This window comes from Scatophagus argus, chromosome 4, assembly GCF_020382885.2.
Source record: "Scatophagus argus isolate fScaArg1 chromosome 4, fScaArg1.pri, whole genome shotgun sequence".
NCBI classification, from domain to species: Eukaryota; Metazoa; Chordata; class Actinopteri; family Scatophagidae; genus Scatophagus; species Scatophagus argus.
This window is the reverse complement of record NC_058496.1, coordinates 1,319,711-1,340,500: the sequence shown is the minus strand read 5'-3', so window position 1 is coordinate 1,340,500 and position 20,790 is coordinate 1,319,711. Positions and strand designations below refer to the sequence as shown.

The 20,790-nt window shown below is 47.4% G+C and overlaps 3 protein-coding genes across 10 annotated transcripts in view; 2 read left to right on the top strand and 1 right to left on the bottom strand.

Moving 5' to 3' along the window:
- The window catches only part of cabin1 (calcineurin binding protein 1), a 37,065-nt gene extending 36,807 nt beyond the window's left edge, over positions 1-258 (bottom strand). For 4 of the 5 annotated variants that reach the window (XM_046386681.1, XM_046386685.1, XM_046386686.1 and 1 more), the window contains exon 1: positions 95-257. The gene's annotated coding sequence lies outside the window, so the exon portion shown is untranslated. Of the gene's footprint in view, positions 1-94 lie in introns of all 5 variants that reach the window. The other variant, XM_046386684.1, reaches the window with a different exon arrangement.
- Positions 259-313: 55 nt separating this feature from the next.
- neflb (neurofilament light chain b) lies at positions 314-4,112 on the top strand. Its single transcript, XM_046386689.1, has 5 exons — positions 314-414; positions 1,282-2,619; positions 2,826-2,950; positions 3,063-3,457; positions 3,540-4,112. Exons 2-5 carry the CDS (start codon positions 1,549-1,551, stop codon positions 3,689-3,691), a joined length of 1,743 nt encoding a protein of 580 aa, XP_046242645.1. The 5' UTR covers positions 314-414; positions 1,282-1,548; the 3' UTR covers positions 3,692-4,112.
- Positions 4,113-11,329: 7,217 nt separating this feature from the next.
- dock5 (dedicator of cytokinesis 5) overlaps positions 11,330-20,790 on the top strand; it is a 30,648-nt gene continuing 21,187 nt past the window's right edge. For all 4 annotated transcript variants that reach the window (XM_046386679.1, XM_046386677.1, XM_046386676.1 and 1 more), the window contains exons 1-8: positions 11,330-11,663; positions 18,057-18,140; positions 19,120-19,160; positions 19,267-19,322; positions 19,597-19,693; positions 19,822-19,970; positions 20,071-20,206; positions 20,287-20,444. In XM_046386679.1, coding sequence (XP_046242635.1) covers positions 11,621-11,663; positions 18,057-18,140; positions 19,120-19,160; positions 19,267-19,322; positions 19,597-19,693; positions 19,822-19,970; positions 20,071-20,206; positions 20,287-20,444 — 764 coding nt within the window. In that variant the 5' untranslated portion in view covers positions 11,330-11,620. The remainder of the gene's footprint in view (positions 11,664-18,056; positions 18,141-19,119; positions 19,161-19,266; positions 19,323-19,596; positions 19,694-19,821; positions 19,971-20,070; positions 20,207-20,286; positions 20,445-20,790) is intronic.

Here is a 20,790-nt window from a genome sequence, read left to right as displayed (position 1 = left end):
AGCTAGCTTATATTAGCATTCACATTAAATGAGCTAACGTTAGCTTGCTAGTCCATCACCGGCTGACCATCATTTGCAAAGCTGGGCGACTTACCGTTCATTCCCGTTTTAACCGCGTTCATAACGTCGCTGAGGCTACAAGGAGGCGGCAAACTCTACAAAACACCGCGTCCGAGAGTGGACACGAAGTACGAAGCGACTTTCAAACTTCATTTATTCACCATCCTTTGTTGTTGTTGTTAACGCTGGGAGCATTTGCGTCACAGTACGACATTTGCTACCCGCCAATTAGTAAAGTCGTCAGTCATTGGTCAATGCGCTGTGGTGGTATTCATGTGACCAATCGTGTATTATGATATTAGGTGAAAATTCATCCTCATCACGCACGGGACTGCAATGTCGTTTATCACGGAGGTAAATGCGGTAAAGTCGCTAATTCTAATAAAAATACACTAAAGTAAATTGCTGTAATGACATAAACATCATTGAAAGTTTTGCTTTAATTTTTTCTCAGGTGCGTTTGTTCCGAAAATAAACTAAATAAACGTTATATTTATTTGTGTGATGGAAAGTCACCTTAAGTTCAAAGGCAGAGGTGCGACGTAAGAATGTTTACTCAAGTACAAATTTAAGTTAAAGAAATTAAGTATTAAGTTTTCGTTCCACTTTCTACTTGAGGTCCAGCACATTTCAGAAGGAGCTACTGTCACAGTGCTGCTTCACTGCATTTATCTGACAGCTTTCGTTACTGTACAAATTAAATGAAAGTTGATTAAACCACTGGCAGAAAATTAATGGGCAACTTCTTTCATAATCAACTCAGTCATTTTTCATGTAATAACATTTCCACACTCTTGAATGTGAAGATTTGCTGTTGTTCCCTCTGCAAATTTAATTTAATTTTAGAATCATATAGGTGTTAGCCAAAAGAATCCATTAATAGAGAAAACAACCCGCATTATTGTCTAATGTGTGACCTGCAGGGTGAGCAGACAACCACTAGAGGGCAGACCTTCATTTCACAGTAAAAGGTTCTTTTTCCTGAGACTGCTGTGGTATTTTCTTTTTATCTTCAGATAATTTGCTCTGCTGCTGTGATATTTAGATCACAATAATACTCCCTCTGGTGCAAAAAAGATGCTTTTCTTCCCCTCTTCCATCTAGCATTGTATCACGAGATTGTTACTTCACCCATATTTTATATCTTTGTCAGGATTTATGGAGGCAAATTGTACTTCTGCAGCTTTTTTAAGAGTAACAGTATACTGTATTTGTCCTCAGTGACCCTGTCTGTTGCAGTCCCTTGTTGCTCCACCGCTTATCCCCGCCTCCTCGGCCCCCCACACCCTTCCTCACCACACCCCATCTCTGTGCCTTGGCTGAGGCTGGCTGGCACCATTATCAATTCCTTCTGTCAGCAAGCCTGCAAAAAAACAGCTTACGTCATAGTCATTACTGGCTCTATAAAAGCCAGGGTAATGCAGATTCACAGTGCAGTCAACCCAGCTACATTCCTAGACGTAGAGCAGCCCGCCCGTCTCTCAAGTCATGACTTCCATCGGCTTTGACTCTTACTTCCCTTCCTCTTATAAGAGGAGAGTCGTTGTGCGCGGTGCAGGGTATGGAGCTGGTGGAGGAATAGGATCTAGGTCTGTCTACTCCAGCCATTCTGCCCCATTAACTTCCTTTGCATCTTCACGTAGAAGTTATCCAACACACACTCGAGCTGTTTCCAGCTACTCGTCTGTGCTTTCTGCTCCAGTGTCTGCAGCTGCCACTGAGCTACGCCTTGATCAAGCAGCCCAGGTGAGCTCTGAGTTCAAGGCATTAAGGACGCAGGAGAAGGCTGAGCTGCAGGACCTGAATGACCGCTTTGCAAGCTTCATTGAGAGGGTCCATGAGCTGGAGCAGCAGAACAAACTGCTGGAGACCGAGCTGCTGCTGCTCAGGCAGAGGCAGACGCAGCCATCCAACCTTCGGGCCCTTTATGAGCATGAGATCCGCCAGCTCCGTGCTGCAGTCGAAGAGGCCCAACATGAGAAGCAAGCGGCCCAGGACCACAGGAATGAGATGGAAGATGTGCTGAGAAACATGCAAAAGCGCTACGAGGACGAAGTGCTCACCAGAGAGGAAGCAGAGGGCCGGCTCCTGGATGCCCGGAAGGAAGCAGATGATGCTGCACTGGGCCGCGCTGAGCTCGAGAAAAGAGTTGGGACGCTGCTGGACGAGCTGGCCTTCCTGAAGCGCCTCTGCGAGAGTGAGATTGCAGAGTTGCAGGCCCAAATCCAGTACAGCGCGGAGGTGTCAGTGGAGATGGAGGTCGCCAAACCGGACCTGTCCGCTGCTCTTCGTGACATCCGAGTCCAGTATGAGAAGTTGGCACAACTCAACCTTCACTCTGCCGAAGAATGGTTCTGCAGCAAGATGAACGTGATGACGGCAGGCACGGCTCGCGACACAGAGAGCGCTCGGAATGCCAAAGATGAGGCTGGAGAATACCGCCGGCTCCTCAAATCCAGGACGCTGGAGATTGATGCCTGCCAGGAGATGATTCAAGCTCTGGAAAACCAACTCCAGGAAGTGGAGGAGAAGCAGAGTGCTGAAATCTCTGCTCTGCAGGTGAGGATAAAAGAGCAGGTCTGCAAGCATCTCCTTTGTGCCATAAAAATCTAACTAACTCACTCACCAAAAGTGATTTTAGTGAGTCTGATTGTCTGTCTGGTCAGTCACTAAGCAGGCAATGATACCTGAAGGACAAACTAAGATACAATCTGCATCCAGGCTGTAATGCAGCACTAACTTGTTCCTTTATCTTTTCAAAACAGGATACGATCAGGCAATTGGAGGAAGAGTTGAGGGCGAACAAGAGTGACATGGCTCGCTACCTGAAAGATTATCAGGACCTCCTGAATGTGAAGATGGCCTTGGATATTGAAATTGCAGCCTACAGGTAAGCGTCCTTCCACTCTTTTGTTTATTGTGTTGTAATTGTGAGATTTAAACCAATAATCTAGCATTTATTTTACTTCTCTTTACTTCTGACGCATGTCTGATTCTGTTAGGAAGCTGCTTGAAGGAGAAGAGAACCGACTGAATGTCGCCGGGCCGGCGTCTGTCAGCCTTTACTCCCAGGCCGTGCTGGCTGCTCCGCCTTATGGAAGAACACAGCTGAGCTCGGCAGCTCCGTACCTGCTGAGCTCCCGCCTGTATACTTCATCGCTCTCCATGGAGGAGACGATATCCGCAAGCCAGGCACAGCAGGCGGAGGCCAGCCCTCCTCAAGAGGAGGAGCAGCAGGAGGAGGAAGAGCAGGTTGAAGAGGGAGAGAAGAAGGAAGAGGAGGAGGAGGAGCAGGAGCAGGGAGAAGAGGAGGAGGAGGTGGAGGCAGAGGAAGATCAAGGAGAAGAGGAGGAGGAGGAAAAGGAAGAAGAGGGAGAGGAAGAAGCAGATGGAGGAGGTTAGTGTGGTTCATTTTAATGTAACTGATATGAGCATGTGCGTGGCACTAAACTGATTCTTCTCTTCCTTCTCACGTGAAGAAGGTGACGCAGAGGGTGGAGAAAAAGAAGATGAAGAAGGAGGAGAGGAGGGCCCAGCTGACGAAGAGGAAGCGGGCGATGAAGAGGGCAAGAAGGAGGAGGAAGAAAAACAAGAGGAGGCCGAGGCAGAAGAGAAAGATGGAAAAGATTAAACAGATTAAAACATTTAAATGCGAATGCTTTAAGAACACCTGCTAGCGCTGTAGTTGAGGGATGTCCTCTCTGGTGCTGTTTGTACTGACATCTCATTCAAACCAAATGAAAATCTCCTGAGATCAGAAGACAACATGTGGGTGAACAGAGTCTCGCAGGTGGCCCACAGCATGCGTCAGCAAAGACACGACACAGAAAAAAAGCTGATCAATAAACTGATGAAGACAGGATGTGACAAGCAGAAACTATGCTTTTGTGGAGATTCATTTGTGAATACGCTGTGCTTTGCTGTCACCAATACATGCCTGAGCAGCTGTCTTTATGTGCAATACGCAGTCAGAAATGCCTTACTTTAAGCCCTCACTGAGTGCTCTGTGTGCTGCATTGAACTTAAATAAAGCCTTGAAGCCTTGTCAACCCGTAGATCTGCCCGCAGGTTTTTCATTGCCTCTCAGACCGGGAACAATTGTGACGGGTTGTCAAATCAAACAACATTTAGCATCAATAAACGCATTAGCAGAAAATCATATTGCAAGTCCCAGCTCTGCAGTGACTCACTCACACAAGCAGAGATGGAGAGTTTTACTCGCTAATTAGCCCTGGGCTCCATTTTCATTCACCATTTCAAGCAAAAATGTTCTTTTCTCACCTGAATGTTAATGGGGGTTAATGGAAAAAGTACATAGTTAGCAGCCATATTGATAAATCAGTCCACAGTTGACCGCAGTTGTTTTTAAGAGATGAATGCATGAAAAAAAAACCCAACCAATTAAATTTAAAAAAATCACAGGCGGTAATCACGTTTTGGCCAATGAGAAAAAGGCCAGTATGTGAGAAATGAGTTGCAGTGGTTTCTTTGTTTTCAGTCAGCAGGTCGTCTCCGACCTGATGTGTCTGTGTGTGTTCAGCGAGCTGACGCCGTGTTTTTCCTGCTGCCTCACCCTCGTCCACATCGCCGTCCATAAATCAGGCCGCTCTGAAACCTTTATGACTCAGCCAGCCTGCTGCACCAAAGAACCTGGCCAAGTGTCAACTCACGCAGGACAGCAAGAGAGCGAGGAAGAGGGAGAGCAATTTCATTATTTCACTGGTGGTGCTGCTGCTGGTGGTGGTGGGGAGGGGGATTAAGGAGGAATCAGGGAGGGGGGAGGAGCAGCGAGAGAAAGGAGAAATGTCTCAGTGCATTAAACCTTGACAGAGGACAGACTGCTCAGCAAAGAGGCTGAGAGACCAGGGGCTTCCTTCAGGCGTCTGCAGAGATGAAATCCAAATCACACGGATGAAGCCAAACACACACACAGAGGTGGATGTGCTGATGGAGCTTCTGTCGGATGTGCTGCTACGTCCTTTAATTGTAACATACAGTATGCACATTGAGACATAAAGCCGATGTGTCAAAGCAGCAGCCTCCTCTCCTCCCCCTCCACCCTCCTCGTCCTCAGCTCACCCGCCCTCCGGCTACACCGCACTCTCCTCCACCTGCCACAGTGAGGAGGAGAGCCGGTCCAGAGGAGCACTCCATTTAATCATTAGAACTTCTACTTTGCGATGAATTTGGCCTCGTCTACACGCCCCCTTCAGCACTCAGAGACACAGCAATACTGTTAATGTTTTCTTATTGATGGAAAAGTACACTAATGACACACTGCTGGCTGCATTTTAATACACAAACCAGCCTGCAGTCTGAGCTCTGGAGCAGTGATGGAGCTGGAGAATACTCCCTCAGGTGCTCATATGTGTCACATGCAGCGAGTGTGTGTGTGCCTGTGTGTGTGTGTGTGTGTGTGTGTGTGTGTGGATCTGAGGCAGCGGGGGGGAACACAGATCTCAAAGCTGTATTATTTTTATCACATTTCATCTCTCACACACATTGAGTTTCTTTCCCAGTTTGTGCGTTCACATTTGTGCTGGTCTATAAATCTTATAGCTCGCTCTGTCTCTGCTGGGCATACGTGTGTTGTGTCGGAGGGAGGGGGGCCCGTCAGCGAGGCCCGCCGAGGCCCCCCAGACGTACACGGAGCTGAAGGTGCAGCCGCAGACAGCAGCTCGTTTCAAATATCAGCTCCAGTCGGCCTGAGAGCAGAAAGTGTCCTGACTCCTACATTCAGGATGATGAGACGTGGCAAACAGTCGGACGTTTTGAGAGTCTCGCTGGCTGGCTCCGTCCCAGAGTCATCAAACACAAGGACAAGAACATCAGCTCTCCATTACAGCCCGGTGTGATCAACCCAGGAAGCCTTCATCAACGTGTCGGTTAAACTCAAACAGGATATTATTTCACTATTTTAACTGAAAAGTTCACCCAGTAATGAAAATTCTGTCATTATCTGCTCACCCACATGCCGATGGAAAGTCGGTGTGACTAAGTTTCTTAGTCACATTTCCGGAGCTTCACAGCAAAGCAGCTTCAGGTTGTTCTGCTAAACAACCGCAGAAGCTGGAGACTAGTTTTTAAAGTTTAATGTAAAGTAGTTTTCAAAGCCAATATCTTCATTGTTCCTGTGATTATGCAACAGCGTGCGTTACAGTAACTTCATGCTATTGAACTGCCACTGCTTGGTTTGAGTGTGCAGAGACGAGCTGCACGTCCCAACACTCAGTCCATTTCTTTCAGCTGCTTATTAGTTTTCACGCAGTCTAAACCGCAGTAACAGCTAAATTATCTGTTACAGCTGAGTCATTATGTGGATGTATTTTTTTAATCAAATCAGTAATTCAATTTTTTAAATTAGTTGACCTACTCTACAACCTCTCCACTTGGCCCCCGGCTGCATTACAGCAAACACATATTAGATTTCAGGAGGTTACTGAGTACTGCTTGGATCCAAATCAGCACTGGCTTTTAAGTGGTTTTGTACTCAGGCCCACATTATAACCTTGACAGTTTACCACACAGAAGCAGACATCTGCAATCGAGAAAACATTTTGAGTACCGGAGGAGATTTAATGTTTTTCCCGTGGACGACCTTGGACAGAAGCGTTTGTCGTCCCGGTTATGTTTTGTAGATCCTGTTTGGGTTCTCGTCTCAGACGGCTCGGGCTGCTGCTGTCACACAGGCTCGCTCTGTCTCCACAAAGAGGAGGAGGTCTTAGATAAGAGCTGTGGCTCCCTCTGCTGATCTCTGAGAATCACCTAATTAAAAGCCTCTGCCAAATGAGCCTTCACGTCGGCCCGGAGAGCAGCAGACGGAGCAGATTTCGTCTTAAGACGTGGCCCTCTAAATATAGACGTCCTCTTCTCCTGGTGGACACGGCCACAGTTTGGCCCACTGCAGGGCCACAAAGGACGCTTCACTGAGCCAGATGGAGACAAATGGTGGAGCCTCTGGGCACATCCCTCCGCCTGCATCGCAGCCTGGAAACGAGACGAGTTCACCCCAGCTCACCTGAAGAGCACTGACTGCCTCATCACGTGTGTCTGTGACAAAGCCCTTCGCATGACGGCCGCTGATTTTGACTTGTCGAAACGTTACTTTAAGGCAGTAAGTAAGACTGCTTTGACATGTTCGAAAGATATTTTCATGTGCAGTCAGAGCTGATTTACAGACGTCATGAACAACAGATATCTGCTATTGAATGTCGTGTTGAAATGGAAAGAATTTTCACAGCTGCATTTGCAGTGTGTTTCTCTTTTTCTTTCTGCACAAAATAACAGTGAGCAGCCCGCACCTTTCTGAAGCCAAACAACATCCCACGCAGAGAAAATGTGAATTCATGTGCGTGTCAATATTAGTTCGGCAACATATTGATCACAAACCACAGAGACGCACACTCGGGATCTGCAGCACATCTTTCATATAACATTCTGTAAAAGTACAAAGCTGCAAATCAAAGCCTGCCTCGGGACGCTGAGCACTGACCTGCGCGCTGCAGCCCGCGGGACCAGGACATTACCTGACTCTGCTGCCAGGCGGCCAGGTGGGTGCTGGGACCTGGTTTGCCCGTGGCGTCATGAGGTCCTGGCAGCAGACCCATAAATCCATTAGGCCTCTTGTCTGCTTTTGTCTCAGCAACCGAACACTTCAGCAGGGGCCACAAAAAGCGCCTTTGTAGAGCCCTGCAGCTCAGAGGTCCCTGAAGCGTCGTAGGCCCTCACATCTTAGACCTCACAGTTCACTGGCTCTGGTAATGTCAGCCACCGAGCGCCAGCAGAGTCAAATCAGGTCAAGCTTTATTTAAAAGGTACATTTCATACATATGAATGCTCAGTGTCCTTCAGCTTCCCATAAAACACACACACAAACACTGAGGGAGGCGGATGGGAAGCATCTTTCAGCTGACTGTCATGTTAAATTCTCACTCAGAGTGAGCCTGAGAAGCCCCGAGGCGAAGTAAACAGGCAGGATCCCCTTGTTTCAGGACAAAAGCTGCATCTCGTCCTCATTTAAGAAAACCGCAGCCCACTCACACCAGAACACTCCAGATCACTCCCTGTGTTCCTGCAGCTGTCCACATCTGGCCATTTCTAACCACTGTTACTGACATGCTGCACCTCGTCTCAACAGGGGGATGAGTGAGACGTAACGCGACCTGATGTACAGCACAAAGTGAAGGCGAGCAGGGACCTTCAGTCGACTGCTAACTGCTCGCCGAGAGTTCAACTCCAGATGAACTCAGGAGTTCAACTCAAGCTGTCACACACATTAATGCAAGACATGCACATGTGCACGCACACGCCAACACCAGCATGCCGCCCTCTGAATCTTATGATTGTACTTTAAAGACTCTGACGGGGAAGAAGATCTGAAGTCCCAGGCTACAACAAAGCCTGACACAGTGAGTGAGGATTCTGCAGGGACGCTCGGCTGTATGCAGTAGCACAAAGCAGTCAGCTGATGGCAATATTGTATTCCTTTGTGCAGATTTTTTACTTTCTATAGGCCAGCAGCAAGTCTTCACATTTGATGAGTGTGATTGATTTTGGTGATGGAATAAGGAGATTCAGAGGAGCAGACTGAAAGCCCCTTTTCAATAAACACTCAGCACCTACAGCTCAGACAGAAGTAGGTCACCATAATCACGCACAACAGCTTGAGTCGTAACCTTCGAAATTCTACACAGAGCTGCAAAATGCACCCAGAGCGCCTGATTTTCAAGGCGAGCTCAGTCAGTGTGCTTGAATCCTTCAGCTGCTTGACATTCGTTCAACACACAACAGAAAGAAAATGGAAAAGGGAAGGGAAAAAATGTAAACATGTTTCTGTGTGAGTTGGCTTTAGTACTACGTGGTGAGAAAAAGGCAGAAATTCAACAATGTTTGTATCTAAAGGTGCAATTTGATTATAGCTGAGGTGGGTAAGCAACCTCACACAAAGCGGTTTTACAGATGTCACACGTTCAGTAGTTTGTCCTTTTTAAAATAATAAGATCCAATAATGGCTTTCAGTCAGGCTGCAGCCACAGCACAATGGACTTCACACCATTTAAGGCGACAATAAAAGGGCGGGACGGCTGAGCACTACGGACAGCAACATTTGGTCGGCTGGTGGCAGCGGGAAAAAAAACACACATATGATGGGCAAACAAAAGGCTAAGTGGGCTACCAGATCTCAGCCAGCAGCTGTGAACGACTTCACAGGCCCGGGAAGGATGAGCTGACATTTCAATTAAAGCTAACAGCCTGAACACAACTGCTCTGAGCACACGTCCACATGCTGTTTAACAGCCGCTTGTCCCACATCGTCTGCACAGTTCAGTCAAACATATGTGGCCGCATAAATGAGATGCCGCGGCCTAATCAGCGACTATTTCTGCACTGAAGTCCAATTTAGAGGTATTTGTACATAATTTGAGTTCTTTCTGCTACATCGTGCTTCCACTCCACATCAATACGATGAGATGTACTGTGCTCTTTACTCCATTATCTTTATCTGAAATCTTCAGTTACTTCCCAGTTTCAGATCAACACAATTCAAAGTAATAAAAAATACATTATATTTATATTAATTCTATGTAAATATACTATAAAATAGTATAGAAACATACTGTTTTATGCTGTTATCACTCATTTTTTCCTGTGCGAGTTGCTGTTGTTGTTGTTGTGCTGTTTTTTCATTGTTTTATCTTTACTGTTCTATCTTATCTGTCTTTCTTATCTTGCAGTTCATACCAGTGAAAGGAGTTGCACTTAAATTTCGTTGTACAGCTGTGCAATGACAATAAAGCCATTAAAGTCATTCTATGTACATAAATTAAATATTAGCCTGAATGCACCAATAATCATAATCCAGTTGTATACAGTAATGTATATAATTCTGAAATGGGCAATTCCACAAAATGAGCACTTTTACTTTTGGTACTTTAAGTTTGAAGCAAATACTTTTGTACTTTTACTAACACAAAAATTTAAATTGAGGACTTCCACTTGCAACGGGACACGGTTGGAATTATGTGGGAGCCAGTGGGAGCTGAACCCCCATGGAGAGAGGACTGACTCCCATGAAAACATTAACATCATACATCTGTGGGCGTCACCAAAATGTAGCATCATTATATTATAATCACAAATAAAGCACTTTTCCCTTCAATATATAGAATAATATTTACGTTAAAGATAGACAAATAGCCTAAAATAAACATAACTGATAGGTGCGTACTCTGGTGAATGCAGCCTGGTTGCAATTCACTGCAACACCACTAGGGGGCACTGCAGAATGTCATGCAAACTATCCTCTTGATAGCTGGCAAATATTAATCCTTTCAGAAGAACCACTTGCTCACCTTGGTTTCATTCATTGCATTTCAAGAAGTTAATAAGTTAGACTACCGGCTAACATGCTAACGAAAGGCTACTGCTACCGACATCGGATGTCGGACATCGGATGTCATCGTGGGTCCCAGGAGCCCGACCACAGCCTGCTGCAGACAGACCACTTTGGTCTATTTTACACTCTGCTAGGCTGCTTTCTGCATTATTCCTCTGTTTAAAGTGTAGGCCACAGGGAAATAGCACAAACAATATGTTTGACAAAATAAAATAAAAAAAAACAGACCACTCTGTGTATGCAAGTATAACGAACAATGCAGCCTCTGACTCTGACCTGTTTATTAATTAATTTATTTATTTATTTACTCGCCGCGTCCACGCATAAGTCAGCATTCCTCCCACAAAGATCAAATCATAACTCGAACCCTGAAACAGTATTTTTATAATGTGGTATTGCTTACTCATTCTTGAGTACGTGGGCTGAATAGCTACTTATACTTCAACATGGGGGGGGTTTACCTGCCCAGGTGCCCCCATGTTTGAAAAAAAAAAACAAACAACCAAAACACTGCAAAAGTTGCTCCTTAGATGCCTCTATGGTAGATTAAACAGGTTGAAGTTTCCTTTCCCTTTGCATCACAACATCCTGCAACACATTCAGCTGGTGCCCTTTATGCTTTGTGCCCCCCTCAGACAACCTGAGTCCGGCCCTGGTTTTAGTTCACTCACGTGGGTCTCAGAGTTCAGTTCGAGGCTATGCTGCTTTAAATGAACAACAATAACCCGGTGGTCGTTTATTGAGGACACGTCAGATTTCTACCTGTCATGTCAGTTAATTGTTCTCCTGTGGACCCGGGGCCAGCACACCTGACGCTGAGCTCCCGGGGTCCTCACATAGTCCGCTCTCGGTTTTCCCTGAATTCACTTTGGTCTGATTTGAGGATTCACGAGGGGCTGCTACACTTATCGACTGACTGATGTCTGGGGCCGAGCAGCTTCCTGGAGGCGAGTCCTCGATGCAGCGGGTGTCTGTGGAGGATTTGTGGGGGCGGTTCACGCCTGTGCTCCTCTCTGCTCCCAGCCGTGTGCGTCTCCTCCCCCCTCCCCGTTTACAAGTCATGATGGCGGAACTGTAGACTTTCAGGACGAGCAGCGCCCGTCCCCGTTCAGCATTTGAACACAGTTATTTATTTCTGCGGCCAGCCGTACACCTTTCCCCGCCATGACCCGCTGGATCCCCACAAAAAAGGAGAAGTACGGAGTGGGTAAGTCCTGCGTGTGTCCCGCTGGTGGAAACTCGCCGAGTCAACTCCCAGAAGCTCAGCGCAGAGGGAAGAGGACTCTGGAGTTGGGAAGTTAGTGGCGACCGTTTTGTTGTCGGTGCATGTCGGGTGGCCAGCGAGCACAGCAGCCGAGCCGGGGCTCGCAAACTTTAATGTGTTCCAGGGAAGTCGGTGTGTACCCTCCTTGTCGAGTCCGGACTCAGGGTGTTTGGTTGTGGTTCGGGTTTTGTGAGTGTCTGTAATAGCTGGTGAGGAGAAGTAGGGGCAAAGGAGCCGAGACTTCCAATGAGCATACCAGCCATTCCTGTGCTTGATCTCACCGAGCTGACTAGTTGGATTTAAGAGTGAACTTCACTGAATGCTGAGTTTTGCTGGAAGGTCCCCTGAAGCCCCCCTGAAGGGCTCCTGTGGGGCCCCACACGGGAGCCCGTGCTGTGACGGTACTGTGCGCATGTCAGATGAGGGCAGCGCGTTAGCCTGGACGCTGGGCTTGTTGGCTTCGCTCGGCTGCACTCACACGGGGCTGAACCGGGTGAGTCCTCTGAGCCTACGGAGCCCTTTTCCCGCACAACTTTGTGCTTTGGACTGCAGTAAGGTGCGGCCCTGTCACAAGCAAGTGTGTGTGTGTGTGTGTGTGTTTGGCATGGTCTATGGAGGCCCGAAACTGCCACAATCAAAAATAAATACATTAACATGCCATGAACTGCATTAAAATAACAATACTAAAGTGTGTAGGATGTGACATAAAGTGATATTTGGAGAGTTTAAATTTACTTTTGTATCAGGTCCCTCATTTGTTTACTTTTCCACCTAATTTGTAATTTTAACATTTGTTTATTTATTTCTTTCTATGTTTTTCCCCTCTATATATTTACCCAAATTTATTTATTTTTGTTTTACATTTCTGCACGCCTTTCTTAGGGATAGACGATAAATGATCAGCCTGGCAACAGGAAATTTATAGTACCAGCTGATATCCAAATGAATTTTGTCCGTTTCGGTCCTCCGTAATGTTCTGCTATCAGGTCATCCTCCACACCCTCAAGGTAAATCAATGCTACAAGCAGGCTGTTGGAGACATTCCTTTCAGGTTCACTGTAATGACTTTATTGTGGGCACAGGTGGGCTGGCTGTTGGTCAAACTGACTCACTGCCGAGTCTGTGCTTAAAGCTACAGACACGTCTACGGACGGCGTTTCCTGGTGTGCAGCGGATGAGTTGCACACGGAGAAAACCCCGCACGTGGGGACGGTGAATACGCTCAGTGTGGAGTCTTTCAGAGCCCGGGTGTGGAAATACCCTGACTCTGAGCTGGATCCTCTGTCAGGTGTTGCTGTTGTCACTAAAAACATCTTTAACACACAGAATCCACAGACGTCCCGGCAGCCAAAACACCCCCCCTTTTCAGTGGTAGATGACCTTGTTTTAGCAGCTGATGCTGAGGAATTCTTTTGGTGCTAATCCGTTTCGATCCCTGTGAGGCGTTCAGACTGTTGCGTTGGGTGATTGAGCAGACTGCGTCGTTCGCCGGCCGTTCGAATCAGAAACCGGGCAGGAGTCACCACCTAATCCTTAAAATGCCACCGGACCCTGTACAAGGCCTCACGTCTTTAATCGGATTAGTCAGCCCAGGCCGTGCCCAAATACAGGAGACCACATTTAGGGATGAAGGAATCAGGAATATCATGCTGGCTAACGGGGAAATGTGTGTAAAATGAGGCTTAAGATATCAGAGTCTTTAATGGTAAATTTGTGACACCGTCATAATAGGATGACTTGATAATTTTTACATCCTGAATAGCGGCGCTGCACCGGAGAAGAGGATGTGCTCTCCCCGGTCGAGTTTAATCGCTGCATCTTTGTTCTTTTTTTCCCCTTCATGGGTTGTATCTATAATGACACCCGAGGCTTCGTGAGGTTTCAGAACAAGGTCTTATTAATGAGGAAAATGAATGAATTGTATCCAAACCCAGACAGAGCTGTCTGTTTTTAATGATAACTTACATGCCTGACATGAAACATCTGAGGCCGAGCGGCGCCCTCGCCGGATAACAGTAATCTGAGGACATGAAGGAGAACTTAATCCACGCCAAAGTCTGTTTGCAGGTGTGGTGGAGTCCTGGGTTAGGCAGACCCTGATACGTTAGCCCCTCAGCCCCCCTGGAGCAGCCTGTTCACAGTGGGAATGTTACGCTCTGCATGTGAGCTATGAAGATGAACACGTCTGTTCTGCAGCTGTGGTTGTCACGGCACCAAGTGGACCTCTGTGTTAAATGAGTGAGGGGAAGGGACGCGATGGGACGGGACGGGACGGGACGGGACGGGACGTGTGCAGCCCTCAACCGGCTAGCAGCTAACTTGAAGCGAACCGAAATGGCCTGCAGACTGGGGAGACAAAGTGAGCAGAGGACCAACAGATCTCTGACGTTCGAGTCGTCCCTGACATCCCAAACCTCTGCAGCTCACGCCACATGCCGGGCCTTGATTGGCCAGTCCAGACAGGTTGTGATACTCAGAGGAACATCACCTTCATCAGATGAATGTGAAAACAGCCGCGAAGGGTCAAACTGCGTGGTGAAGCTCAGTCAGAGCTGCTTGAATCACTGAGTCTGAGTGTGGATCCCACGTTGCTGTCTTCTTCAGGGAGGAGGACTGACTGGCGGCTGCTCTCGGTTCGGCTTCGAGATCGCCCACGGTTTCTGCTCCGCGTTACGCAATGAACAACCAGTCGGTTTCCTCGAGCTGATGAGCAGCCTGGTGTTGTTTGCTCTGCAGGTGTGAACGTGCCGTGCGGGCGTCTTATTTGCAAAACAAATCTAAAGCTGTGGAGATTTGCGGCAGATGACAATCAGTGCGTCCCCGTGTGTTCACGCTGCAGCGTCAGACCTGAAGGCTTCCGGTGGGATCCGAGTGACCCGACTGCTCGGTCACTCGTTTAAAACTCAGACGTAATTTCACAGTAATTCTCCGAGAAGCTGGAGAAAGTGCTTTTCTCTCCTACAGATAAAGTCATTGTAATTTTCTTCCTGTTAAACGTCGCGGCAGATGAGCCCACACTGCTCTAATTTTATCCCTTTTTGCACTTTTCGCTTTGAACTTGTGAATTAGCTTTCTGATTTATGGATAACCTATAAGGACTTATTAGCTGGAGCGCAGTTTTAAGAGCTGCAGATCGTTTGTGGCTGTCTAGACATTAGACGAGAGGCGAAAAGCTTTTTGTGGCGAGGCCTTTATGTTTGGGAACGTCCTGCCTGCCTGAGGAGAACTGCCTCAGAAACAACCTTTAATAGACTCGCTTTTATCTGACGGCCTCTTGTGGAGATCCTGGCCCTCCGTGTGCGTGAAATACAGGATTTAGAAGAGAAATACTGCACGCTGATGTTTACTGAGTGTGCGAGTCTAAAACTTCTTTTCAAATGTCAGGGTTATTAGCAGGTGTGTGACAGTACACCAACAAGTCACGGCTGCAGTCAGATCTTCTTAAAATGAAGTGAAAACAAATGTCGTGTGCTTTGTGCTCCTTGTGCCTGTGATGCTGACGTTTGGCTGACTCTGTTTCAGATGGGGTGGCAGCTTGGGCGTAGAGCCTGATGCTGCAGGCTCTTGGAGTTCTGGTGTGTGTGTGTGTGTGTGTGTGTGTGTGTGTGTGTGTGTGTGTGTGTGTGCGTGTGCGTGCACGTCAGCTTCACATCCGGCCCTTTGAGAAACTCTTTAACACCCGCAGAAACGAGTGGTTGGGAACGTCACGACCAAACGGCAGCTTCCTGAAGTCCTGCTTCCGTCTTGTTCTGATTCTTAAACGAAATTCCTCCCCTTCCACATCGAGCCGGTGATGATGGCTTCTGTTATCTGAAATGTTGAGGCTCTGCAGTAAAGTGAAAATGTTATTATGAGGTTATTTTTTCCAAATCACAGTGTGTGCGGCTCATGTGCCATCACTGACTTTATTACTTTATTCCTCTCATGTATTAGATTGAAAAAATTTCCTGCTGAGAATCAGAATGAATTCATTTGTGGTTGCTAAGTTCGAGTGTGTGTGTGTGTTTTCCACTCGTTTTATTGGGTGTATCCCAGCCATAAGTTGGAGTTGTTATTTATGTTGTGAGCTCGCACGCAGTCCCTGATGAGGACAGTAGATTCTCATTAGTTGGTGTTGGGTTTGATGAGCTGTTCAGCCGTGCTGCTCCTTAATTGTTTTCTAATCTTCCTGTGTGATAAATCGTTCAGGCTGACTTTGATTTGGAATTAGTATGCATATTAACTTGAACCTGTGCAGGCAGAAGCTTCGTGGGGGTTTAGAGCAGCAGCTTCGGGGTGGGGAGCTGAAGAGGAGGACGGGGCTGCCGAGGCCCAGACCGCGGCCTGCGGTCCGGGACGGCGTGCCCTCGCAGCACGCTCCGCTGGACTCACGCCGCTGGGCTCCGGACCCTGTGTCACGCTGGTCAATGGACCATTGTCAGTGCTGGCAGATGTCATTTGTCCGGTGCACGTTTCATTCAGTTTTGTTCTGGTAAAAGAAATGCTTTCACAGTTTGTCTTGTTGGTGAATGAAACAGCACAGTGTGTCTTTGTGTTAGCTAAAGTTTGTCCGATTGCCACGAAATGAAATGAAAATGCTGGAGTTTGGCTCTGGTGCAGCCTCGTCCGTCTGCCCGTCTCACTCCGTGTCCCGCCCACAGCGCCGTCTGATTGGTTGCACGTCACGAGAAACAACCTGTCATCTCTCTGCAAAGTAACTGAAGTTGTCAAAGAAATATAATGCAGTAAAAACTGCAGTGTTCAAGATGTAGTGGAGTGGAAGTACAAAGTACAGAATTCAACCGATTTCAGCTTCTGTGATGTGAAGGTTTTCTCCTCTCTTGAGCCTTCAGTGACAGTAAACTGGATGTTTGTGTTGTGGACAAAGAAAAACACTTGAAGACCAGACTCAAAGTTTTCTGACATTTTATGGACAAAACAGCCAATCGATTAATGGAGGGCCGGGCTGAGAGCTTAATGCTGACTCTCGTCAGATCTTCATGAGCCCTGGAGACAGCAGAAGTGTTGCAGAGTTTGTGAAGTCGCTTCGCTCTGCAGGTGATTTCACAACAACATCGTCAGCGTGGGTCTGACCTAATGCTGGCACAGACTGCGGACTGGTTAGACTGCAAACTGTTTCCCTGTGGAGATGTTTGGTCTGGGCAAATGTGTTTTATGGAAAGAGAAGCAAAACGCATCAGTGAGGGGGAAGTCATGGAGCGAGAGAGTCGCATTCAGTCATGTCAGGTTTCGGTATTCAGACGGAGGTGTGATAAGCTGAGCCAGTTGAAGCGTGCTGTGAAATCTAGCCTCCAGCAACAAGCATTATCACCATGCAAGTCAGGGCAGAGTTGTGCTCGCAGTTCCTCTCCGTCTCAGTGCGAGAACGAGCTGCTGCGCTCTAATACAGCTCCCTCAAGCCACGACAAAGACCTTCGCTACAGTATTGTTCGCCAGGGTAGCTCTTTCAAAACGTCTGTCTGGTTTGGTGAGTGTGTGTTGGAGTGTGAGCCCTCACCTACGTGTCCCGGTTACAAGAGCTGCAAAGGACAGACAGCAGGCTGGTGAGGCTGATAAAGTGTGTGTGACTGCAGACCGGAGGCCGAGGTGGTCGGACTCACCCACCGTTTCTCCGGTAATCGTTTGGTCTGTAAAAAGTGCCAGAAAGTTCTCATCGTGGTTTTCCAGAGTCCAAAGCGACGTCTTCAGGTTTCTCCTCTTAGTCCACAAATGCTTCAGCTGCTGTCAGAAATGACAAAGAGAAGCAGGAAATCCTGACATTTAAGAGGCAGCAACCAGCAAACCTTTGCAGTTCATCACTGGTGACCCTGAGATTTTAAATCTAACAGTTGTTGGTCTCCTTGATTACTAATAATCAGCGTTGGGTGGATCCCCGAAGGCCTCGGCGGTGTGATGATGACATCAGAAACACAGGATGTGACGCCTGAGCAGCGCAGTTCCATTTACTGCAGCGATAAACGGAGCCACAGGGCGTCCGTTTAAATTAAAAATCATCAAAACGCTTTAAAGGTTTGAGTCACGCGGTTTGCCGGGCGAACGCGCAGTCAGACGGATGAGGAATAAATCAAAGATCAAGATGCTCGTGAGTCCAAGTTCTGCAACAGGGAGGGTGAATTGGTTTCCTTTTCCTGGGAGAAAACTGTGCAAACTTGTGATCCACAACTTTTCTGAAAACAGACTCTGTGCAGTGGCTGATTGGAAAGGGATTTGGGGGCTTTTAATCCACTGGACCTTGAGGAGGAACAGAACTTGTCATTCCTAAGAGTTTTTCCTTGAATGTTTTGTGTGTGTGTGTGTGTGTTCCTCATAATGAGACAGCCCTGCTTTGTCCTGCAGCAATCTACAATTATGATGCCACTGGTGAGCAGGAGCTGTGTCTGCAGGTGGGGGACACCGTGCACATACTTGAGAAATTGGAAGGTGAGTGAGCCTGAATGCACAGCAGGTCTCGACACGTCCCTCTTTTCCTGCTGTGAAGCAAGCCGCCACAGGAGCTGCAGGGAAATGTTGAACCAGCTGCTCTGCTGTCAGGCCTGGAAAGAAGTCAGCGTTAGGGCAAGGCCGCTTTGGCCTTTGATAGATGGAAATTTATTGGGGAATTCAGGGCCAAAACAATGGGACGATAACAGTAAGGCATATTTCCATCGTGTGAAAGCAAATGAGCAAATACACTGCAGACACACAGCAGCTGACAGAAAGAGGAGGGCCTGTCATATGCAGAAACATCAGGTTGAACAGGATGAATAAGTGATTATATGGCTGCTCAAAAGGAAGCTAACACAGAGCTTTCAGGTTTTATCAGAAGTCATTAATAACATCGTCAAGCACAGCGTGTATAGGGCCACAAAGGGCAGCCGTTTACTGCAGAGAAGTGCTATTAATCATCTGATAATTAGCCCCTAATCAATACACAGAGACATTATTAGATCATTAATCACACCAATAACTAACCGGCCGATGATCACCTTGTGTTTCTGTGTTGGTGCCAAACATTAAAACAGTTTTTTATTTAAACAAAAGCTCCCTGTTCTCACTGGATATTTTGCCAGACTTCCTTTAAGAAATGTGACGTTTTAAAAATTCCATTCCTGTCTGTAAAAACACGTCACTCCAGTAACACAAGATAAAAGGTGTGACATGCCAACAGTCCTCTTGTCAATTCGGGATCAATATAATCCATAAATACAAATTGGATTTCTGTGCAATGATGTACAATGATTCATAAAACTGTTAATTCACCTTGTCTCTTCACTGGCTGTTTGACTGTGGTTTAGTTCCTACCCTGTTTTATGTGTGATCTCGTACTCTCGCTCTGTCCTTGTGACAGAGTGGACAGTCATCACTCCTGTCCACTGCATCTCCTTCATTAGCCTGTTTCTGTTCATTTATATTTCCTCAGGCTGGTACAGGGGCTACACGCTACGCAAGAAATCACAGAAGGTGAGGGCTTCATTAGCACTCTATTATCCTGTAAGCAGCGCGTTGGTGTGTGTGTGTGTGTGTGTGTGTGAGAGTGTGAGTACTGATCACTTGATTGTTTCCTCAGGGCATCTTCCCAGCTTCCTACATCCACTTAAAGGAGGCCACGGTGGAGGGGATGGGGTGAGATCACATATCGGCAAACATATCGTGATGATAATCCACTTTGCCTTTGCTTTGCCGCCTCAGCTCGTCATTTGCTAATAACACAGCAGTGCACTTGTAATTATCATAAGTGAGGCTTCTGTAATGCTTTTCTTGGCCGTGTACAGAAACCATCCAACTATTTATCATGTATAGAAATGCACTTATGTCTGTCCAAATTGCATGACATGATCTGTGAGTGATGAACCGCTTTTCTAATATCTTATTTTTCTTCTTTCTGTGTGGCTGGTAGCCAGCAGGAAATAATTATTCCAGCAGATTTACCCCTGGTGCAGGAGCTCGGGGCTACTCTGAGGGAATGGGCGCAGATATGGCACAATCTCTTCGTGGTACGTTTCCTCCGTCTGACCCGTTGTGGACACATTGAGGACAGTTTTCAGCAGGAAACGATCTGCCTCTCTGACTCTTTTGTCTTCTGAGATGTGTTGTTGTAAGTGTATCTGTGTTCATCCGACAGGCGAACAAAACCACCCTGTTCAGGAGTGTCCAACAGATGGCCTACAGCCTCATCGAGTATCGATCCCAGATAGTGTCAGGGACGCTGCCTAAGGACGACCTCGTGGAGCTCAAAAAGAAAGTCACAGCAAAAATCGATTATGGGAACCGGTATGAGTCCTGCGCCGTCTTTGCACTGCGTTCAGCTGCGTTGTTTTATTAGATTTATTCGCTTGGTTGTCCGCCAGTCTGATCCTTCTGTGTCGCTCAGGATTCTGGGCTTGGACCTGGTGGTGCGAGATGAATCAGGAAACACACTGGATCCCGACCAGACCAGCACGGTCAGCCTGTTCCGGGCGCACGAGACCGCTTCCCGCAGCGTCGACGACAGGATACAAGAAGAGAAGGCATGACTCAGATTTGTCCGTGATGTCAGTCGCTTTCCACAGCGGCTGCCCGTCTCTAATCACGCCTGGTGTTTCTGCAGACGCGGCTACAGAACCTGGAAATGAGGCGTCAGACCCTGTTCAGCACGGTGCACACCTACAGCCTGCTCATGAACCTCAAGAACTTTGTGTGCAACATCGGAGAGGATGCTGAGCTGCTCATGTCTCTGTATGACCCCGACCAGTCCGAATTCATCAGGTCTGCTCCTCACTTCTCTCTCCGCTCCACCGTTTGGCCTCAGGCTGAGGTTGGTTAGTTAGTTAGTCCTCTGGTTCGCCCTTATCGAAATGTTGTAACGGGGAACCAGATTTTGAAACCTTCGCGCTGACCACAGCCCAGGTGGGAGGAGTTTTGTTTCAGGGTTGCCCGTCTCAGTCTCACCAACATCTTGAGGGAATTTCTTCAGCTCTCACACATTTAACACTAACCCAAAGATGACCGTTGAACCTCCCAGCAGTCCACGACTCCTCTGCTGAACAAGCGGCAGCCTCAAAGCTCACCTGTGCAACGGTCATGTTGTTTATCTGGTGTGTTGATAAGCCAC

Bases quoted from the DNA above. Each gene is read 5' to 3' on its own strand.
- neflb (XM_046386689.1), top strand. From the start codon at position 1,549: ATGACTTCCATCGGCTTTGACTCTTACTTCCCTTCCTCTTATAAGAGG. The intron at 2,620-2,825 runs GTGAGGATAAAA...TTTTCAAAACAG, and splicing joins CTGAAATCTCTGCTCTGCAG to GATACGATCAGGCAATTGGA. The intron at 3,458-3,539 runs GTTAGTGTGGTT...TCTCACGTGAAG, and splicing joins GGAAGAAGCAGATGGAGGAG to AAGGTGACGCAGAGGGTGGA.